The sequence below is a fragment of the Entelurus aequoreus genome, linkage group LG15, assembly GCF_033978785.1.
Source record: "Entelurus aequoreus isolate RoL-2023_Sb linkage group LG15, RoL_Eaeq_v1.1, whole genome shotgun sequence".
In the NCBI taxonomy this organism is placed as follows: Eukaryota; Metazoa; Chordata; class Actinopteri; order Syngnathiformes; family Syngnathidae; genus Entelurus; species Entelurus aequoreus.
The window spans coordinates 33,199,528-33,223,571 of NC_084745.1; the positions used below are offsets into that span (position 1 = coordinate 33,199,528).

Genomic DNA, 24,044 nt, shown 5'->3' on the forward strand with positions numbered 1-24,044 from the left:
ATATATATATATATATATATATATACATATATATATATATATATATATATATATATATATATATATATGTATATATACATGTATATATATATATATATATATATATATATATATATATATATATATATATATATATATATATATATATATATATATATATATATATATATATATATATATGATTACATATTATAATTGGTGATTAAGAGTATGTAAAAATTCGACCCCTTTAAATATGTTTTTTTTTTTTTTTTTTTGGAAACAAATATAATTTAATGATATAAAATCTATTTTGGGTGTAATGTGATCCAATTTCTTGTGCCAGACCGGCCGGCAAAAGCAGTTGCAAACGCCTGCAGGGGAGTGCAGAGTTACAATTTACATGGATTATGCCATCACTATCCTTCTTACACGCATGCGTCCCATCCACACCATCTATACGTAACACGAAAGCTGCGGCGTGTGCAGCTGCTTTCTTCCACGCTCGCAGGACACCAGCAGGCACACCATGGCGTCCGCACTGATTTGCACTCCCATTATGTTTGCTTTTTTGTTTGCATTGTTGTTTGCCGGGGTATTTTGTGATGGCGACGCCGAGGACGAGCACGCCAAGCACACGTACACGGTGGAAATGTTCAACGAGGCAGTGCCCACTGCGCCGCACTTTGTCATGTTTTACGCTCCATGGTGAGTAGCAAGTTTTTTTAGGGAAAACATGACTAAAGAAGCGTAACTGACCTCCTAATGTTGTCATTGTTACTAAATCTTTGTTCAGTATATTTATAAACGAGTTGGCCAGTTAGCTAGTTAGCATAGAGCTAGCCATCATTTTAAATTTCCTCCGTGTGCTTTACCTTTACGGTTAGCTTTCATGCTAATAGCATTTCAAGCTAGCTATCGTGCTGGCTTTTTAACTACTTCGACTGTTTTTGACTCTAGTGTTTGATAGTAAACATTAAATGTTGTTCGAGTAATTTTTCAAAGGGTAACTGATGAAGCTTTCAAGTTGGGAGGCTGAGCTGACGTGGCACCCGGCGACTGACGGGTGTCATATGTGTGGAACGTGGGCCAAAAGATGACGCTTCATACTGTAGGAATGGACATCAAGGCTTTTCATAATCAGAAATACTTTATTAATCCCAGAGGGGAAATTTCAACACAATCCCTTTCAAGAGCAGACAAACATTACAGGGAGACAGAACAGAATCGCAGGCGGGCCAGCCAACTTCCGGTGCCCCTTACAAAAAAGGTGAGAAACAGGTAAACGCTGGGTAGGGGGTTGGGTTAATAACAAAAAAAAATATTCAGTCTAAGCCTGGGCTCCTGGAGAGGGGGTCCAGACTGAGGCCAAGGGGGGAAAAACTCATAGCCATAGCACACATAAGCATGTGTGTAAGAGGGAAACGTTAAAGACATTAACAGAGCAGAGCTGATGGTAGGGCTGGGCGATATGGCCTTTTATTAATATCTCAATATTTTTGGGCCATGTCACGATACATGATATATATGGCGATATTTTGCCATAGCCTTGAACGAACACTTGATGCATATAATCATAGCAGTATGATGATTCTATGTGTCTACATTAAAACATTCTTGTTCATACTGCATTAATATATGCTCATTTTAAACTTTCATGCAGAGAGGGAAATCACAACTAACTTCAATTTAGCAAAACTGTATTTATTCAACTGTTATCAAGCAGTGGCACAAACATTCATGTCATTTCCAAAACAGAAAGTGCAAGATTGTCAGAGACATTTTAAAACAAGCTATAAGTGCACTTTTCTGAATGATGTCACTAAGAGGACATTTCAAAACAACACTAAATTAAAGTGCACTTTTTGTACAGAACGCCACTACAATAGTTTGGAAACAAATAAAGTGCACTTTTGTGCATGATGTCACACAATATATTTCAATAAGTGTTGCATAAAAATTAGCTGCATATCAAATAGTATATGTCCCATGGTGTTGATGTGGAAATAGTTGCTTCGGCATTTAGTTGGTGTGGCACCGAACGGAGATGTTGACATGTAAAAACATATTACCGCTTGAAGCCAAACCACCGTCAGACGATGGACCCCGTGCTGTTTTTCTTGGGAATTAATTATTCCTCCATTTGTTACCAGATTCGCACCTTCTTTCTCTCATATTACCACTCAAACCACACCGTTAGCTGTTAGCATCACAGCTAACGTTACCATGTCGCTACCTGTCTGCTCCGCGGGAGCATGTGACGTTGCTCACGTGACAGTATGTGACGTATGTAAGAAGGTGCGCTTGTTTTAAGTCTCTGTGAGAAGCAGAGACAGGAAAGAGTGAGAAACGCATGCAGGTTAATGCCCCGCAGCTAAAAGCAACTGCGTGAGAACGTATACTCGAATGTCACAATATTTTCTATCATTCTATCATTTTCTATATCGCACAGAGACAAACCCGCGATATATCGAGTATATCGATATATCGCCCAGCCCTAGCTGATGGAACCAGCCACTTCTACACACAGCCACAAAAGTAAAACAACAACAAAATTAAATAACATATACACTGTGGTGGCCTCTGCGGTGTTCTATGCCATCGTCTGCATGGCCAGAGACATTAGCAGACCCGACAAAGCAACCAAGAGAGCCGACTCCAACCTCGGCTATCTACCAACTCTCGGTCAGTGTCCAGTCCCGCATGGATGAGTGAGGATACGTCCAAGGAGACCGAGGTGTCCGATACCTGCTCATTCAGCCAAGACACTGTGAAGCTTGTCCGTCCCGGCGCTCAGCACCAGCTCCGCAGCCCTGTCTCTTCATCCGCATCTCTTCCAGTCCAGTCTCTCTAAACGGATTCTGGTGGGGCAGAGACCCAGCAGCTGGTCTCCATGGCCAAAAGGCTCCCGGCAGGCAGATCCAGAAGTTCACAAAAAAGCACTGCAGAAGTCACGAAAGTGCCACCCCTTGTCACACAGTCCCAAAGGGTCCCGAACCGAAAGGCAAAAAAAAACAAAAACATGAAAACAAGAGGGATGACACAAGAGCATAGAGCTCCTGCCAACAGCAGCCACTACAGCGGTGCCATCTTGGAAATAAAAAATAAAAAAAAGTCTAGTTAACCAATACATGCTTGTTATTGAATGTAAAAATATTTTAGTTTACAACTTGATCTTTCATGTGTACAGGTGCGGCCATTGTAAGAGGTTGCAGCCGGCATGGAACGAATTAGCGGACAAATACAACAGTATGGACGACCCCCCGGTCTATGTGGTCAAAGTGGACTGTGTCCAAGACACCAAGTTCTGCTCCAATGAGCACGGGGTCAGGGGCTATCCCACGTAAGTACTACACAAACGTTTGAAACTTAATTCAGAAAAAAATCCAATGAAAATATTAGCAACTTGCTATAAATGTATTTTCAAGAGAGAACAAACATCCAACAGAATAATATGTTGAAGAGGTTCATTTAGCCTACTAATGTGTATTTATAAGTGGTTGATTTATATAGGCTACTAAGGTAGTGTTTTGTACCTGACAAGTTTGACAAGCAAGTTTCGGCGCACACCAGGGGACACCGCCATCCCACCACTTCAGGTGGGATGGAACAATTCATATAACACGTCACAGATGACGTCACGCTAACATCACGTGACACCTCTGATGAAGGCTGCAGAAGCAAGATAGCCGAAACTTGTCAGGTACAAAACTTTACCTTACTAGCCTATATAAATCAACCACTTACTAACAGAATAACCCTGGAAAATATTAAGAAATTGTTGTCAAATTTTTGTTTTTGTATTTAGATATGCTAAATTGCTGCATATGAATGTGTTTGTATGTTAAAGGGATTAAAGGAATGTTGTTATGCAAGCACACATATCAATAAAGTGATATATATATATATATATATATATATATATATATATATTAGGGCTGTGAATCTTTGGGTGTCCCACGATTTGATTCAATATCGATTCTTGGGGTCACGATTCGATTCAAAATCGATTTTTTTTTCAATTCAACACGATTCTCGATTCAAAAACGATTTTTTTCCCGATTCAAAATCAAAAGGATTCTCTATTCATTCAATACATAGGATTTCAGCAGGATCTACCCCAGTCTGCTGACATGCAAGCAGAGTAGTAGATTTGTGTGTGTGCGTGTGCGTGTGTGTGTGTGCGTGTGCGCGCGTGCGCGCGTATACAGTATATATTAGGGCTGCAACTAACGATTAATTTGATAATCGATTAATCTGTCTATTACTTTGATTCATCGATTAATAATCGGATAAAAGAGACAAACTACATTTCTATCCCTTGCAGTATTTTATTGAAAAAAACCAGCATACTGGCACCATGTTCTGGACATTGGGGGTGCAGCATACACCAATTTTTTTTTTTTGTCGTAAAGAAATACAATCACGTGTGCTTACGGACTGTATCCCTGCAGACTGTATTGATTTATATTGATATATATAGTATATATTGTGTTTTTTATGTTGATTTAATTTTTTAAAAAATTATTTTTTTTAATAATTTTTTTTTTTAACTTCTTGTGCGGCCGCGGCCCGGTACCAATCGGTCCACGGACCGATACCGTGGACCGATAGAGTATTTTAATTAAAATAAATATCCAGTTAATTTAATATTTTGTATTAGATGAGTGAGTTTTTAATTGGATCCTAAAATAAAACACTTGCACAATAAAAAAAAATTTTTTTTAAGTTAATCTAAAATTGTGTTGTTTGATCATGTTTATGACTGCTATATTGCTACACATGTAAAGCTCAGTAGTTGGTGGCTAATATTGGCTGCATTTGGACAAAAGAAAATGTGCTTTGCCGTTAACAATTTTTCTTCCTTGTAGGCTAAAGTTCTTTAAGCCAGATCAGGAGGCTGTGAAGTACCAAGGGCCAAGAACTCTGCAGAGTCTGGAGGACTGGATGTTAAAGATGCTGGAGGCAGAGCCTTCTGTAAGCGTTTTGTCCATTTTGCGAACTACTAGCCAAGTTAAAAATGTTCTGACGTTCACCCTTTTGCTTTCTCCAGGATCCAGAGGTAGAACCCGAGCCAGCGACACCTCCAGAGCCCAAGGACGGCCTCTACGAGCTCACCGCCGCAAACTTTAAGGAGCATGTTTCCAAAGGTACGCTGAGCTGGTAATAGATGTAGAAGCAGATCCTGTTTTGCCAGAATGATCCTAAAGCCTGCTTTTCAGGTTCTAAACTTTTGTGAGAAAATTAAAATGCCTTAATTAATAGAACCTACATTTCAGGCCGTGCTTTTTGGATTTGACGACTTTGACATAGGCATTGTTGTTGTAGGTCCCGCCTTAACATCTTGGCAGCAGTGAACATTGTGTAATTGCGTGTAAACCGTGTGGGAGGGTGTTTGTTTGCGTTTACAGCTCAGTGGGCGTCAACCTATAAACTACTGCATGACAGAATTACAGTATATGCTGCTGTGTACAGTATTTCACCAGTCAATTGACAATACACTAGGAATGATACTTTAGAGTAGTCACTGTATAGCTTTTCATTTCAGTGTACTATCAAGTTATCTTGTCATCTTGGAGCTTCTTCTGTTGAAAAACTTCCATACGATTGAATTTTTGCATCACAATGTCACAGTGCATGTTTCAACTCAAATGAACCACAGCTCACCCAGTGCCTGCAGCGCTCATGCAGCCCCAGATCAGGACGCTACCACCACTATAAACACAATTATCTTGCTAGTCACTTGTGTTGCGGGGTCCTTCTACGCTGCTGTACACTGACTACTTTAAAGTATATCCAAGTTTACTTAGTATAGTATTGTCTTTTGAGGAAATGCACTTACCAAAAAAGGCTGTTGAAATGTGAGGGGAGTACTCCTTTTTAAAAAAAAAAAAAAAAAATAGAAATATGTAGCAATTTTACTTTAAAATCACTGATGTTTGTTTTCCTCCTTTGCTCAGGTGCACATTTCGTCAAGTTCTACGCCCCGTGGTGTGGACACTGCAAAGCCCTGGCTCCAACCTGGGAGCAGTTGGCTGCCACCTTGGAGAACTCTGAAGAAGTCAAAATAGGAAAGGTAGCCCTTCTCACAATCAAATTATTACGGATTTGATTCGATTGTATGATCGCAATCAATTATTTAGAAAGTCTTCTTTTTCACATGACAATTTAGTCACGTCAGCATGAATGTGTTGTAACACCAATGTTTATATTTCACTGCTAGGTTGACTGCACACAGCATTACGAAGTGTGTTCTACCTTCAAAGTGCGTGGATATCCCACTCTGCTGTTCTTCAGCGAGGGCGAAAAGGTATGATAACTCAACATGGTTATGGTTAAGATTTATTTGTTTCAGACATGTTGATCATCATGTGGTTCCATTTGCACAATTCAACTTATCTGAAAAGGAGTAGAAAGAAACAAAGCTTATATTTAGTCCTACACCTACTTGTCTGTTACTGATTATCTATTCACACCGTAACATTTACATGCTTGAATTAAAGGCCTACTGAAATTAATTTTTTTTATTTAAACGGGGATAGCAGATCTATTCTATGTGTCATACTTGATCATTTCGCGATATTGCCATATTTTTGCTGAAAGGATTTAGTATAGAACCACGACGATAAAGATTGCAACTTTTGGTATCTGATAAAAAAAAGGCTTGCCCCTACCGGAAGTAGCGTGACGTAGTCAATTGAACATATACGCAAAGTTCCCTATTGTTTACAATGATGGCCGCATGAAGTGAGAGAGATTCGGACCGAGAAAGCGACAATTTCCCCATTAATTTGAGCGAGGATGAAAGATTTGTGGATGAGTAAAGTGCAAGTGAAGGACTAGTGGGGAGTTGAAGCTATTCAGATAGGGAAGATGCTGTGAGAGCCGGGGGTGACCTGATATTCAGCTGGGAATGACTACAACAGTAAATAAACACAAGACATATATATACTCTATTAGCCACAACACAACCAGGCTTATATTTAATATGCCACAAATTAATCCTGCATAAAAACACCTACGTGTTTATGCTAGCTCCTAGCTCCTATGCTAGCTCCTAGCTCCATAGAACACGCCAATACAATTCAAACACCTGATCAACACACACAATCACTCAGCCCAAAAGACCGTTCACCTAACCCAAGGTTCATAAAGCTTATATATTTTTAAAAAGTTACGTACATACGCAAAAAAAAGTTGCGCACATACGGTCAAGCGATCAAATGTTTAGAAGCCAAAGCTGCATACTCACGGTAGCACGTCTGCGTCTTTGTCATCCAAATCAAAGTAATCCTGGTAAGAGTCTGTGTTGTCCCAGTTCTCTACAGGCGTCTGTGTATCGAAGTCAAAAGTCCTCCTGGTTAGAGTCTCTGTTATCCGAGTTCTTCCATCTTGACTGCATCTTTCGGGAATGTAAACAAAGAAGCGCCGGCTGTGTACTGTTGTTGCTGACTTCGTTCGAAAAATACGTCCATTTCGCACAGACAACTTTCTTCTTTGCTTGCTCAGCTTCTTTCTCCATAATGCAATGAACATGATTGCAACAGATTCACGAACACAGATGTCCAGAATACTGTGGAATTATGAAATGAAAACAGAGCTTTTTCGTATTGGCTTCAATGTGGAAGGCATACCCGTGTTCCCCGGGCTACGTCACGCGCATACGTCATCCTCAGAGGCGTTTCGAACCGGAAGTTTAGCGGCAAATTTAAAATGTCACTTTATAAGTTAACCCGGCCGTATTGGCATGTGTTATAATGTTAAGATTTCATCATTGATATATAAACTATCAGACTGCGTGGTCGGTAGTAGTGGCTTTCAGTAGGCTTTTAAGTTCACTTCCTGTGTGAAAAGTTTTGGAAAAAATGTATACATTTTCATTACTAATTTAAAAAAAGCACTTTTTGTCTAAAATACTGGTCTGAAATATTTGACTTAATTTTTTATCCCTAGATATACATAAAGTAATAAGTTGTTTATAGCCAATAAATGTTATGTTGTTTTACAGCAAGCAGCGTCTGAACTGAGTACAAAAGAGGCTTAAATCTTCCTGCAAAAAGCAGATTTCGAGCAAAAAATCAAACTGCAATGGAATAGATCCCTATACTTCATCAAAAAAAAAAGATTTGTTGAGTGATTTCAAGGATTATACGTCAGTTGCATTCTCAGACATATCGAAATATTGTGCTCCAGACGGCATTCTACACGACAAAATAGATGAAAACTTGGAAAAGCATGGAGGTCTACAAGTTATTTTCGTGTGTGGCTGGGTCAAGGTAATTGGTATCAAGACTCTCCCTAATAAATAAATATGCATACCGGTAGTTTTTGCTCGGGTAAGGCTGCATTTCATGATTTATCTTTGCGTCTACTGATGTTTGTTGCTGTGTGTTGCACGTGCTGTTTCCCCGTCTTTATCAAACTATAATTATAGATGTCAATAATGTGTATGTGCTGAAAGCTTCATTTATGATTGCTGCCTTTGGTAAATGCTTAACTCTTAGGTTTTGCTGACATTTGCTTTTTTATTTAGGCTAGCCGAGTTGGTGCTTTACGAAACACTCGTAGCAAATGTGTGTTTAAGAAATATAAATAATATCAAGATAATACTTAAATGGGAAATAATAAATGTTAGGGATGTCCCGATACAACTTTTTCACTTCCGATACGATACCGATATTGTAGCCTTGAGTATTGGCCGATACCGATATCGATACGATACGATATAGGCACGAATCATACATATATTTATTCCTTATTTTGTTGTGTGGAATGTTAGAAAAGGCTTGATAAAGGGATGTTACTGATGTTGTAGTGTTAAAACAGAAAACAATAGTCAGCAAGGGTAGGTATAGGAAAAACTGACCCATTTATTATTAACCAATTGGTAACATACATTTTTACCTTCAACATAAGAGTATTACCTCAACAAATCCAATAAAAACAAAATGTTATATTTAAAGTGCAAAATAACCACTAATACCAACATAATTATACAATTGAATAGAATAAGTTAAAAATAAATTAGAAGACCCTGAAAAATAACCTAAATAAATCCAATTAAAAAAAAAACAAAAAAAAAACGTTTTAAAGTGCAAACAATTCAAGTTCACTTCAGTTATTTTTTTACTGTCAGGATATGTTGGAAACAACTGTGGGCAGGGACAAAAACAACACAATATTGTCCACTGTCCAACTGCTTTAAGTTAAGAGTTCACAGCTCCAGTTTCACTGACTGACTGTGCCCAAAACAATGTAGTAATTACTCTTAGTCTTCACATTACTCACCACCGACAGGGGCTGGTCATCAAGCACAATAAACTGGGCTATCTTTTCTGTTATGGCCATTGCATACTTGCCAACCTTGAGACCTCCGATACCGGGGGTGGGGGGCGTGTTTAAGAGGGGAATATATTTAAACTAGAATTCACCAACTGAAGTATTATATATATATATATATATATATATATATATATATATATATATATATATATATATATATATATATATATATATATATATATATATATATTTTTATTTTTTTTTTTATTTTTTTTATTATACATATAAATAACAGAAATACTTGAATTTCAGTGTCCTGGAGGCTATCCAGTAGATGGCAGTATTGTCCTGTTTAAGAGTGTCACAACATTGCTGTTTACGGCAGACGAACTGCTTTACGGTAGACTAAACGTGACTGCTGTTGTTGTGTATTGTTACCGCGCTGGGAGGACGTTAATGAAACTGCCTAACAATAAACCCATATAAGAAACCAAGAACTCGCCCTCGATCATTCTACAGTTGTGACATCATTGGGCAGGCAAGCTGTTTATATTGTGGGAAAGCGGACGTGAGAACAGGCTGTCCCCACTCAGGTCCGCAATGAGCTGGAGGGGGCGTGGCCTCCAGCTCCGGCTGAATACCGGGAGTTTGTCGGGAGAAAATTTCTGCCGAGAGGTTATCGGGAGAGGCGCTGAATACCGGGAGTCTCCCGGTAAAAACGGGAGGGTTGGCAAGTATGCCATTGCCTTTTTGCTGTCCCGTGGTAGTTTGTCACGTCTTGCAAAGCTTTCGGCCAGCGTGGGTTGCTGAAGCGAGCCAGAGGTTTGTTGCTTCGCCTTGCTGCTCTCGCGAAAATCCTCATGTTCTTTTTTGTGGTGTTTTTTCAAATGTGCGATGAGGTTGCTTGTATTGAACCTTCCCGGTTCTGTCCCTCCACGGGACACTTGCGCCTGACAAATGTTGCATTTAGCAGCAACGTCTTTGTCCGAGTTTAGGTTCAAATACTTCCACACTGTCCAATGTTTAACATTTGTCCACACTTTGCTGCGAGCACACGCGTTGTCGTTGTTGTGATCACGTGGGCTGTGCATGCTGGATCAGAGACGCTCTTCTTCGGCGGCCGGCACCAACATTAATTAAGGGGCATTGCAGCCACCTACTGTGTTGGAGTGTGATCAAACCAGAGTCACCTATTATAGACGTGCTGCAGCGGTAAATGGACAGCTTATATCGGAGCACTTATATCGGAGTTTTTAGATTCAGTCCGATAAAATCTGATATTCACTTTCTTGGCTAATATCGGACTGATTTCCGATATCAATATCGGATCGGGACATCCCTAATAAATGTTAAAACTACCGGTATATAAAACAAACTTAACGGTGTGATCACTGCAAACTCGTATTCTTCAACTCTGTTCTTTTGGACTGGAGTGTGAGCTGTAGGGATGTCACGGTATGAAATTTTCTTATCACGGTTATTGTGACTAAAATTATCACGGTTATCATTATTTTCGTGGTATTTTTAAATGTGGTCAAAATTTTCAAAAAGTACTAATACTAAAATCTTAACTAAGTTTTATTTAAAAAAATAGCACATTCACAATGATGTACTTTGTAGAAGAAACATTATTGTAGATAACTTTAATGTAGGTCAAGTAGAAAGTAAATGTGCATATTAAAGCAACTTAAGCATTATAAACAAAGTAATATGGCAAAAACTAAATAACATAAATGAAAATAATGTGCAAGATGGCACATGATGGCCATAAGATTAAGGTAACTGCACTTTTTGTCCTAGTATACAAAATAGTGTGTGGCAAAAAACAAACAGAAGTAAATTTTGCTCTGCTGCAGTATGTGGTGTGCACACACGACTCGCTCTCACCCATAGCGCCCAATAACAAGTAACTTTAGGTAACACTTAATAAAGTGTAACTATAAGAACGTTCGACAGACCAACGATGACATGTTCACCATCATGCATTCAACTACAAGTTTACTTACCTTGCACTCGATGTATTGTTATGGAAGGTGGTTCGTAATTTGGCTCATCTTGTTTGAAGTGTTGCCTCCCTTCGCGGGGACTTTTTTCCTGCATTTTCTGGTAATGGACTGACTATCAATTATTTTCCTCAGCACGCTTTACGAATCCAAAATACGTCCGGACTTCAGATTTGTCTGTTTACTAGGAGGTCAACATCTCAAGAGCGAGGTCCTTGTGTTGTTTTCCGCCATTGCAAACAGGGCTAGTTTGCATGCGCCCTCTTCCGAGGCGCCGTTGCTACTGCGTTTCCAGGAAGTAAGAAATGTCGCCTAAAAAATAAATTAAATTTTTTCGCTAATTAAAAAATTAAACGGTATTACTATCTGTCTGGAATTTTATCGCGGTTTATCATAATGCCGCTTACTGTTACATCGCTAGTGAGCTGCATGCTTTTCTTGTCGTTTCGTAAAATGTTGCGCTCTTCCTCCCTTTTAATGACCTTTCAAGGAACTCTGAAGAAAAGTTTATCCTTTTCGCCACTTGAACGATTCGTACAGCCGAAAACAACACCAGCATTGGGCATGTTTTTCTTTGAGAACGGCTAATAGCGCCTAGTACCTATTGAGAATAGATGTAGGTTGACCACCACGTGTAGTCATTGGGTGGGACATGAGCCGGACGTGGCCTCAGTAACATCACTGCGCGCGCGCTCGCGCGCGCGCGTGTGTGTGTGTGTGTGTGTGTGTGTGTGTGTGTGTGTGTGTGTGTGTGTGTGTTTTATTTTCATGACTATTTACATTGTAGATTGTCACTGAAGGTATCAAAATTATGAATGAACACGTGGAGTTATGTACTTAACAAAAAAAGGTGAAATAACTGTCACTGAAGGTATCAAAATTATGAATGAACACATGTGGAGTTATGTACTTAACAAAAAAAGGTGAAATAACAAACAGGTTTTATATTCTAGTTTCTTCAAAATAGCCACCCTTTGCTGTGATTACTTTTTCGCACACTCTTGGCATTCTCTCGATGAGCTTCAAGAGGTAGTCACCTGAAATGGTTTTCACTTCACAGGTGTGCTTGAAGCTCATTGAGAGGATGCCAAGAGTGTGCAAAGCAGTAAAAAACCAGTGAAGTTGGCACGTTTTGTAAATCGTAAATAAAAACAGAATACAATGATTTGCAAATCCTTTTCAACTTATATTGAATACACTGCAAAGACAAGATATTTAAAGGCCTACTGAAATGATTTTTTTTAATTTAAACGGGAATAGCAGATCCATTCTATGTGTCATACTTGATCATTTCGCGATATTGCCATATTTTTGCTGAAAGGATTTAATAGAGAAAATCGACGATAAAGTTCGCAACTTTTGCTCGCTGATAAAAAAAGCCTTGCCTGTACCGGAAGTAGCGTGACGTCACAGGAGCTAGTATTCCTCACAATTCCCCATTGTTTACAATGGAGCGAGAGAGATTCGGACCGAGAAAGTGATGATTACCCCATTAATTTGAGCGAGGATGAAAGATTTGTAGATGAGGAACGTTACAGTGAAGGACTTGAGAGACAGTGATGGACGTATCTTTTTTCGCTCTGACCGTAACTTAGGTACAAGCTGGCTCATTGGATTCCACACTCTCCTTTTTTTATTGTGGATCACGGATTTGTATGTTAAACCACCTCGGATACTATATCCTCTTGAAAATGAGAGTCGAGAACGCAAAATGGACATTCAGTGCCTTTTATCTCCACGACAATACATCGCCGAAATGCTTTAGCTACGAGCTAACGTGATAGCATCGTGCTTTAACTGCATATAGAAACAAAAAAATAAACCTCTGACTGGAAGGATAGATAGAAAATCAACAATACTATTAAACCGTGGACATGTAAATACACGGTTAATGCTTTCCAGGCTGGCGAAGGTTAACAATGCTGTGCTAACGACGCCATTGAAGCTAACTTAGCAACTTAGCAACGGGACCTCACAGAGCTATGCTAAAAACATTAGCTCTCCACCTACGCCAGCCAGCCCTCATCTATTCATCAACACCCGTGCTCACCTGCGTTCTAGCGATCGGCAGAAGGACGAAGGACTTCACCCGATGCGTTTGGCGGCCCGGAGACGTAGGAAGTCAAGGTGGGGTCGGCGGCTAGCGCGGCTAGCGCGGCTAGCGCGGCTAGCGCGGCTAGCGCTCCAACAAAGTCCTCCTGGTTGTGTTGCTGTAGTCCGCTGCTAATACACTGATCCCACCTACAACTGTCTTCTTTGCAGCCTTCATTGTTCATTAAACAAATTGCAAAAGATGTCCAAAATACTGTGGAATTATGAAATGAAAACAGAGCTTTTTGTATAGGATTCTACGGGTACCATAACTTCCGTTACTCTGACTTCGTCACGCGCATACGTCGTCATACCGCGACGTTTTAGCCGGATATTTCCCGGGAAGTTTTAAAAGTCACTTTATAAGTTAACCCGGCCGTATTGGCATGTGTTGCAATGTTAAGATTTCATCATTGATATATAAACTATCAGACTGCGTGGTCGGTGGTAGTAGGTTTCAGTAGGCCTTTAATTTTCGAACTGAGAAACTTAATTTTCTTTTACAAATAATCATTAACTTAGAATTTAATGGCAGCAACACATTGCAAAAAAGTTGGCACAGGGGCATTTTTATCACTGTGTTACATGGCCTTTCCTTTTAACAACACTCAGTAAACATTTGGGAACTGAGGAGACCAATTTTTGAAGTTTTTCAGGTGGAATTATTTCCCATTCTTGCTTGATGTACAGCTTAAGTTGTTCAACAGTCCGGGGTCTCCGTTGCTGTATTTTAGGCTTCATAATGCGCCACACATTTTTAACGGGAGACAGGTCTGGACTACAAGCAGGCCAGTCTAGTACCTGCACTCTTTTACTACGAAGCCACGCTGTTGTAACACGTGTAGAATGTGACTTGGCATTGTCCTGCTGAAATTAGCAGGGGCGTCCATGAAAAAGACGCTGCTTGGACGGCAACATATGTTGCTCCAAAACCTGTATGTACATTTCAGCAATAATGGTGCCTTCACAGATGTGTAAGTTACCAAGGCACTAATACACCCCCATACCATCACAGATGCTGGGTTTTGACATTTGCGCCTATAACAATCCGGATGGTTCTTTTCCTCTTTGGTCCAGAGAACACGACGTCCACAGTTTCCAAAAACATTTTGAAACGTGGACTCGTCAGACCACAGAACACTTTTCCACCTTTCATCAGTCCATCTTAGATGAGCTCGGGCCCAGCAAAGCCGGGTGTTGTTGGTAAATGGCTTTGGCTTTGCATAGTAGAGTTTTAACTTGCACTTACAGATGTAGCTACGAACTGTAGTTACTGGCAGCGGTTTTCTGAAGTGTTCCTGAGTCCATGTGGTGATATCCTTTACACACTGAAGTCGGGTTTTGATGCAGTATTTTAATCTCATTGTACCTGTGTATAGTGATAATAAAATGCATTCTATTTTAGTACTGCCTGAGGGATCGAAGGTCACGGGCATTCAATGTTGGTGTTCGGCCGTGCAGTGATTTCTCCAGATTCTCTGAACCTTTTGATGATATTACAGACCGTAGATGGTGAAATCCCTAAATTCCTTGCAATAGTTTGTTGAGAAATGTTGTTCTTAAACTGTTAGACAATTTGCTCACTTATTTGTTCGCAAAGTGGTGACCCTCGCCCCATCCTTGTTTGTGAATGACTGAGCATTTCATGGAAGCTGCTTTTTTACCCAATCATGGCACCCACCTGTTCCCAATTGGCCTGTTCACCTGTGGGATGTTCCAAGTAAGTGTTTGATGAGCATTCCTTAACTTTCTCAGTCTTTTTTGACACTTGTGCCAGCTTTTTTGAAACATGTTACAGGCATCAAATTCCAAAAGAGCTAATATTTGCAAAAAATAACAAAAGTTTTCCAGTTCGAACATTAAGTACCTTGTCTTTGCAGTCTATTCAATTGAATATAGGTTGAAAAGGATTTGCAAATCATTGTATTCTGTTTTTATTTACGATTTACACAACGTGCCAACTTCACTGCTTTTGGGTTTAGTATATATGTGTGTATGTTGTGTGTATGTGTATATGTGTGTATATATATATATTACATTTGATCTGTTCCAGGATCAAACTGACACCATCATCAAAGCTTTATTAACTGTACAGACTTATTTTGCAGCTAATTTGAACAATCGGGGAGACCTCACATGTATTTCTGCTTCTTATTACTGGTAGCTTGTACTGAGCAGTCTGGAAAGAGCTGCATTTACAAGACACACCATGTCATTATCTAAAAAGGCGAACATTGATTAAAAAGAGTGATGAAAACATCAATGTCATTAGTTAGCCTTTAGTCTTACTGGCTTTTTGCTGTACTCAGAAGCCAGAAATGCTTTTCCATGTTGCACGTCCCCATTTGGAGAACTTACCTTCAAAGACAACACACACTTTGTGGGGTTGGTCCTTTCAATATTTACTGGGAAAAAATGTCAAGTTCAACTATACTCTATTAGGTCCAAGTGTACTACAATTACTACAATATTAATCCTCAGGATGGATGCATTCAAGCACAAAATAATCCACAAATATTTGCTATGACGAATTGTTAGATTTATATTATAACTGGCATGTACAGTGTATGTATTTATTTTTTTATATTTTATCACTTTTTTTTTTATTTTTATGTACATTTATACTGATAATGCATTACTTGTCAACAAAATACTCGATTCAGAATTACGTTGAGGATGCTAACGGGGGGGCATGTGATTCTTCTTACTGCAGACAGAAGTCCAACAGTACAAAGGAAAGAGAGACTTTGACACTCTTAAAAAATACGTGGAGAACCAACTGCAGGCGGCCAAGGAGGATGTAGAAGCCAAGGAGGAACTGAAGGAGGAACCGAAGGAGGAGCCCAAGGAAGAAACTAAAGAGGAAGCGAAGGAGGAGGTCAATATGAGCTTAATGTGACCAAATATAGATTGAAAGCACTTTTATCTCTACCTTGTCCTCCACGTTTAGCACGTTTTTGGATTGGGTTGTGGATCATTAATAGGGATGTTCGATATTGGCTTTTCCTTTCTGATAATGATATCAAGCAAATTTGCAATAAATGGTATATTTATAATCGTAAAGACAAACTTGAAAATAATGTCACACCGTGGACATTCAAGCAGCAAGCCTGTTGCTCTGTGGAGCACATATAATTATCGATGTGACCCAGTATTTGTCGATATCAGTTTCGGACATCATTAATCATTAGCCTATCATCTGTGTCTCCTGTCTGCAGTCCAACGTCTTGATCCTGACAGAAGACAACTTTGAGGAGAGCATCGCCAAAGGCCTCACCTTCGTGAAATTCTTCGCTCCATGGTAGAATTATCTTCACTCTTTGCATCAGGTGTCGTTCACAGCTTATTTTATTTGCTAACAGTATGATACATTTTATTACTATTGCAGTTTACACTTCACAGAAATCTAGAGGAGCGAGAATAGTGTCATTTCATCTGTTGCTAACCAAAACAGCAGCACCTACTGAGTGTATCAGTCTCTCATAAGCTGTAGGAGAGATAATTGAGGTTTTTAAGGAGCAATGTGTGTGGGTAGTGGAAGGAAATGGCAAATGGCAGATTACAGGTACTCAGTAGGTGGTACTATATTTTGTAAAGTCTTCTAAACTGCACTAAAGCATTCATGATTGGATGCAATATTCATTTTACTGCATGATTGCTGTGACCAAGTGTTTTAAAAAAAATCCACCATAAAACCAGTTTGGAGCTAAGTCTTCATCATGAAATGGTGTCAGACAATCTGCAACCCAATCCCACGGTTTTACAGACCACCAGGATATGTGTAGGCAAAATAAGCATTAAAGTACTTAGCGGTAGTTTCACTGGGATATTATAAAAAGTTACATCATGACATAAAGTACATCACGTAGAACAAGGTTTACCTACTGTAGTACTATACTAGTATTACTATGATGTCAGTGGTAGTACTATGATCTTATATTATGGTGCGCTGCTATGCAGGTGCGGCCACTGCTTAAGGCTCGCTCCAGTCTGGGAGGATCTATCTACCAAGGACTTTCCCGGTCTCACAGACGTCAAGGTTGCCAAAGTGGACTGCACTGTAGAGCGCACGGTCTGCAACAAGTACTCTGTAAGTATACAAGCAGTGATGTGATGTTGGTGCTTACTGTTGTGCCATTTTGGCTGTTTTGAACGAATATAGGTGCGGTTTGCTAGAGAAGATAAAAATGTTTTTAATTATCATTGCTGTTAAAAGTATTTCCAGCAACAAAGAGACACATGTATCTTAAACTAATGCACTCTTATGTTAGGATTTAAATGTTATATTTGTTCATGTGGTGTTACTTGTTACTTGTGGTGTTACTTTTTCCTTTTTAAAGCATGCAGAGTTTTTCTGCAAGGGTGGCAGCACTGTTGAAATTCTTTAAATGCAATTCATGTAATATCTGTATTTCAAGCTGTAGTAGTTGATCAAATATTTCAGGTGACTAGTAATGATTTTCCACTTTTCTGACTTATGAAAGTTGTTTCAATGTTAGATAGTTGTGTAACAATACCAAAGTGTCAAATACATTTCGACGTGAGTTTGCACACAGTTTTGGAAACCTCTGTTTGCTGTGTTGCAGTCTTCCTAACAGTGGATACAACGTGACGTCACAATCAGTACTTACTTGTCCATGCACTAAATTAGTCTGATTTCTCAAATAGTTTAGTAAGCCTCCTACAGTCCATTGAAACATCTTAATCCGATTATGTTCGGTTTTTTGAAAAGTTGGACTAACACACCCGGATTATGCGATTAGAAACCAGGGGCCGTATTTATCAAGCGTCTTAGAGTGCCATTTTACACTTATGTCCTGAGAATTTGCGAAATTTAGTCCTACTCTCAAACTTGAGAATAAAAGCTTTCTAACAACTTTCTTAAGTCTAAGAATCACTCCTACTCTCCACAATATTTAAGAGACCTTCAGAGGTGTCTTAAGTGGTTAGGAGTTGCCAGCAGGGGATGGCACTGAGGCGAGAGAGACGTGCGCGAACGTTCAGGGAGCGGAAGGATGTCCTGGATTTGTTTGATGACGAGCAGCTGATCAAACGGTATCGTTTAGACAGAGCGGGTATTATTTTTGTCACATATTTAATAATTTTCGATTCCTTGTTGATTTCTGCATGTGGCTGCAGTGGGCTAGTATATATAGAGCCACCCACACCAGTTTCAAATTAGTTGCCTAATTAATGAATTGGAAAGAAAATGTTATGAGAGTAGCGTAAGTGTGTGGCCGTGAGGTGAGTGACGTCAGTGAGTGTGTGGGCGAGAGAAGAGAGGGAGCGGTAGCGTGAGTGCTGGCGGGGACTAGTTTGTTTTGTATTATTTTGTAGTTTATTGTCAAAATATACACTCCCATTGTCCACTTAAATATCTCTAAGATATTTCTTTATTCTTAGACAAGGGATTCCCTTCCGTGGTTGGTAATTTCTATGGACACAGAAATGACGTCACCTAAAATTCCGTTTACGGCACATAGTAATGTCGTAATTCAGCTCTGAGTGTGACACTTAAGATTCAGTCCTACACTTCGCTGAAAGTGTGAGTAAGACGCTTGATAACTAACTTTTAAGTGCAGCTTTCAGCGAATAATTTATTTACTCTTAAGTCAACTCTTAGCAGACTTCTTAGGAGTAATTCTAAGAAGCTTGATAAATACGGCCCCAGATCTCTAGAGTGGGTGTGTGCCACCGGAGGGGACCCTTCGTACCGCGCATGCGCCAGTCTCAACGCGTGGGCTATAACCCTGAAGCAGATACCATTCAATAAAAACATAGCAACATTTGGACACATGGTAAATGGTAAATGGGTCGTACTTGTATAGCGCTTTTCTACCTTTTTTTTAAGGAACTCAAAGCGCTTTGACACTATTTTCCACATTCACCCATTCACACACACACAATCACATAGGTGTGAAAATACAATAAAACAAACTATTTGAGAAATCAGACTAATTTAGTGGATGGAAACGTAGTGAGTGTGGTGTACGTATTTATTTTGGCATTTCAAAGTACCGTAATTTTTGGACTATAAGTCGCAGTTTTTTTCATAGTTTGGCCGGGGGTGTGACTTATACTCAGGAGCGACTTATGTGGGAAATTATTAAAACATTACCGTAAAATATCAAATATTATTTAGCTCATTCACGTAAGAGACTAGACGTATAAGATTTCATCTGATTTAGCGATTAGGAGTGACAGATTGTTTGGTAAACGTATAGCATGTTCTATATGTTATAGTTATTTGAATGACTCTTACCATAATATGTTACGTTAACATACCAGGCACGTTCTCAGTTGGTTATTTATGCCTCATATAACGTACTTATTCAGCCTGTTGTTCACTATTCTTTATTTATTTTAAATTGCCTTTCAAATGTCTATTCTTAGTGTTGGGTTTTATCAAATACATTTCCCCAAAAAATGCGACTTATACTCCAGTGCGACTTATATATGTTTTTTTCCTTCTTTATTATGCATTTTCGACCGGTGCGACTTATACTCCGGAGCGACTTATAGTCCGAAAAATACGGTATGTGCTTTCGGCTAGCCTCCTCCCCCTCTGCTTCAAGCTTGTGAAATTGTTAAAACTGCTGCATCCGTCCTCATTCCTTCTCCTCTCATCTCTGATGTCTATAAAATAAATACCTTTGTGGGGTTTTTTTGTCGACAACCTCTCACATGGGACTGTTTGGTCAAGATGGGCCACAATAAAGTAGACCCTGTCAGCCTTATGCATTTTGGTCCTGGAAGTGAAGCACTACTAGCATTCATTTACACAGATTCAGACCCTAGGTGACACAATTATACGGACCTAATGACTTCTCTCGCGTGTGTACGCCTGGCTTCTCTACCAAATGTGAATTTATGCAGCTATCGGATTATTTTCGTAATTGAGTAATCTTATCGATAAATTGAAAATCCAAATAAAAACACTTTCTAGCCTCATTGTGTCTTTCAGGGGAAAACATTTTAAATAAACAAAGATGTTCATGACATTTATTCTTCTTATAAATGCACATAACATTGAAATTGCACTTTTACCCACAGGAGAATTGCTATATAATACTTAGGGTACGTAAAAAAAAAAAAGTCAAAACAAGTGTAGCCAGATAATACAATAAATGACATTCAAATTCTTGAGGTACCAAATTAAACAAAAACACTGATCAAATATAAGTCACAATGTATTGAACACACACACATTTCAAACGACATTAGTTGGGGGGAGGGTTGTTAGATTACCTTACGAACTACAGATGCTAACTTGCCCTCTCACTTGTTTGAATAAAACATTTGTAATGCATGTCAAACAAAAAATTTGCCTTGTTGGGAAATATTTTCTCTCTTTTTTGGCAGAATAGGAACATCTTAAAAATTGGCCTTGTGTTATTTATGCACACACATATTGATAATGTCATGTGGTACAGGCCTGATTGTGAATCTATATATAGATTCACATTCAGGCATATATATATATATATATAGTGTGGCGAAGTTGGTAGAGTGGCCGTTCCAGCAATCGGAGGGTTGCTGGTTACTGGGGTTCAATCCCCACCTTCTACCATCCTAGTCACGTCCGTTGTGTCCTTGGGCAAGACACTTCACCTTTGCTCCTGATTGGTGCTGGTAGCGCCTTGCATGGCAGCTCCCACCATCAGTGTGTGAATGTGTGTGTGAATGGGTGAATGTGGAAATACTGTCTAAGCGCTTTGAGTACCTTGAAGGTAGAAAAGCGCTATACAAGTATAACCCATTTATCGTGTGTGTGTGTGTGTGTGTGTGTGTGTGTGTGTGTGTGTGTGTGTGTGTGTGTGTGTGTGTGTGTGTGTGTGTGTGTGTGTGTGTGTGTGTGTGTGTGTGTGTGTGTGTGTGTGTGTGTGTGTGTGTGTGTGTGTGTGTGTGTGTGTGTGTGTGTGTGTGTGTGTGTGTGTGTGTGTGTGTGTGTGTGTGTGTGTTTTCTCGGCCGTGTCTGAAAAAAGTTAGCAGTGATGTTCGTCTTAATGATAAATATTTAACTGTACATTTTCCAAATATACATTCTGATACTTTTAGAGAGGATGGGGCGTGGAGGGTTCATTTGCATTTTAAAGGGAATGCCTCCAAAAACGAACATCTTGCAGACACAAGCACAAAGAGTGTGATAAATGTGACTGTGGAACAAAACTTACACCAAAGCATTTCCAATAATTATCTAGACCAGGGGTTGTTAACCTTTTTGACCTCAGGGCCCAACTTTTTCACTACAGAAGGGCCCACTTGAATATTAACACTGAATTAGTCATCTTACTCCTGTATTCAATAATTATATCTAACCTTACAGTTTACAACCTTGCCAAATGATATGAAACTGTGTTCATGGCAAATATTATTTATTTAACACAAACTTTGGTCTTCAGGCTGATTAGAAAAATAAATACTAATCAAACATATTGCATAAGAAGGGACTCAAATAACTGACCACATGCATTTACATGCAATTATGTTGTGCTAAAACAAACTGAATTGATAATTTAAATGAATAAATTAAGAAAGTACGTTTCTTAACTAAACTGTCAATACAATTTAAGTGCAGACGGAAATACAGCTTCACCACTTTTAGTCATAATTTTTGCGCTTATACTTCTGACTTTAGCTGCAGACTTCTTCTGTTTGATATTGTCATTACTGCCACAAGAGGTGGAAAAGTGTATTACAACTGAGTACCACTGCGGCTCATACTGACCACAGCTGAGAAACAAATATTTTTTGGCGGCCCAACAATGGTTGAGAAACACTGATCTAGACCACAAGCAAATGTGTTAAAGTTCTCATAGGTCTCCTGAACTTATTTAATTTGGTAAAAAATAGTATATTGTAGTTTTTATTTTATTTGACACTACAATTAATATTGCTGCTAATATTTGACCCATCTTATTGTGTAATAGTAATAATTACCCCTGAAAAGTAATGTTATTGTTTTCAGTAAAAACAGTGACATATGTAACCATACTGGCTTTTTTAAGCTCGGTTGGTAGAGTGGCACCAGCAACTTGAGGGTTCCAGGTTCGATCCCCGCTACCACCATCCTAGTTACTGCCGTTGTGTCCTTGGGCAAGACACTTTACCCACCTGCTCCCAGTGCCACCCGCACTGGTTTAAATGTAACTTAGATATTGGGTTTCACGATGTAAAAGCGCTTTGAGTCACTAGAGAAAAGCGCTATATAAATATAATTCACTTCACTTCACAATAAATCCACAACATATAATACTATATTTGATATGTATATTCAGGGTTGATGTTAAAGATGGACTTGTTTGAAGGGTTTGTTTTCACTGGGTACACATGACAGAACATTAGGGTTAAATATAAGGAAATGTGTGATATATTTTTCCACTGCATCATAAACTCTCAATAGGCAGTCATGTTTGCAAACGAGGTCTAAGGCCTTGAAAATGTTGTGACTTGTCACCCTTCAGGTGCAGGGTTACCCCACCTTGATCATCTTCCATGCAGGGAAACAGGGTAACGAGTACAACGGCAGTCGGGACCTGGAGGGCCTGCACAGCTTCGTGATGAAGCAGGCAAGGGACGAGCTTTAGGGACGACACCATTTTGTGGCCTTTTGTCATACCCTTTTAAGGTTGGGGGTCTCCCGGGTATGTGAATGTATTTTTTTCATTGTTCCTCTGAAGCGGGGCTCTTTCCATACCACTTCGAGATTTGGCTTGTGTATTCTTCCATGTGTATTATGTAACGGAAGCCATTCTGTGATGATGCGGTGCTCAGAAGGTTAATTAGCGCAGCAGCGGTAAGTCAAGCTGTGCCTCTTATTCTGACTTCTCAGGGACACACTCATCTTTGGTGGGTGTCAGGCATGGACTGTGCTGCACCTAACGATCTTTACTTAAATCCTTACTCTATCGGTGTATTTGCTTTTGTATAAGCTGTTTTATTTTTGTGTGCAACACTTTTTACGAAGGACTTCCCCCAAAATGTGTCTGGAACCTTGAAATGCATTTTGCTGGGTCAGGGATACCAAAGTAAGGTACAAGCAGCCCTGGTACTTCATTTCCCATTTCCCTTTTCCCCAGCTGCATAGGCCTGTGCAGACAGGCTGAAATCGTGTGTATCCCCTATAACTTTTTTTTATTTAGCTGGGGTCCACATCCACACATTTTGCCATGTATGATCAGAAATATCAACGCAGCCCCGTGTTCTTACGTTTTTTCTTTGACGACAACGCTGGAGGACTCGGACTAGTTTCCCCTCAAAATGTTTTTTTTTTTTTGTGTGTGGCCATTTTTCTTCATAGTACCATAAACCAACATATTATAGATGACGTCGACTTTCCTCGGCTGTAAAGTGAGTACAGCACACACGTGACTGTAAAGACACTTTTGTCCAGCTACATTTACAACTCCTGGAAACAACTTTGTTGTGGGAATGTGCTGGTGAATACCTGCTCCAGTCGTGTTTTTGACACTTTGTAGCCCGACACATCTTTTATTCCTAGATGCAACATCAAGTTTCCACAAAAATCACAACACTTTTTCAACCAGACAGATTTTTTTTCCCTCAACCAAAATTAGGCGCTATATTGTGCCTAAACTTGAATTGTAATACATGCAGCTTTCAAATAAAAATGTACAGTCACTGTGGTGTATGGTATGTTTATTTGACTTTTGTACTAGATTGTACTAG

The 24,044-nt window shown here is 39.4% G+C and overlaps 1 protein-coding gene across 1 annotated transcript; it reads left to right on the forward strand.

Annotated features, from left to right (window-relative positions):
- Nucleotides 1-404: 404 nt before the first annotated feature.
- Nucleotides 405-24,001, forward strand: txndc5 (thioredoxin domain containing 5). Its single transcript, XM_062021234.1, has 10 exons — nucleotides 405-687; nucleotides 3,170-3,322; nucleotides 4,851-4,956; nucleotides 5,033-5,129; nucleotides 5,940-6,055; nucleotides 6,203-6,289; nucleotides 16,069-16,233; nucleotides 16,574-16,656; nucleotides 17,316-17,445; nucleotides 22,820-24,001. Exons 1-10 carry the CDS (start codon nucleotides 509-511, stop codon nucleotides 22,940-22,942), a joined length of 1,239 nt encoding a protein of 412 aa, XP_061877218.1. The 5' UTR covers nucleotides 405-508; the 3' UTR covers nucleotides 22,943-24,001.
- The last annotated feature ends 43 nt before the right edge of the window (nucleotides 24,002-24,044 follow it).

What these genes read in the sequence shown, in the direction of transcription:
- txndc5 (XM_062021234.1), top strand. Translation starts at nt 509, where the DNA reads ATGGCGTCCGCACTGATTTGCACTCCCATTATGTTTGCTTTTTTGTTT. An exon ending in TAAGGAGCATGTTTCCAAAG is followed by an intron (nt 5,130 to 5,939) that starts GTACGCTGAGCT and finishes TCCTTTGCTCAG; the next exon opens with GTGCACATTTCGTCAAGTTC. An exon ending in GTGAAATTCTTCGCTCCATG is followed by an intron (nt 16,657 to 17,315) that starts GTAGAATTATCT and finishes GCTGCTATGCAG; the next exon opens with GTGCGGCCACTGCTTAAGGC.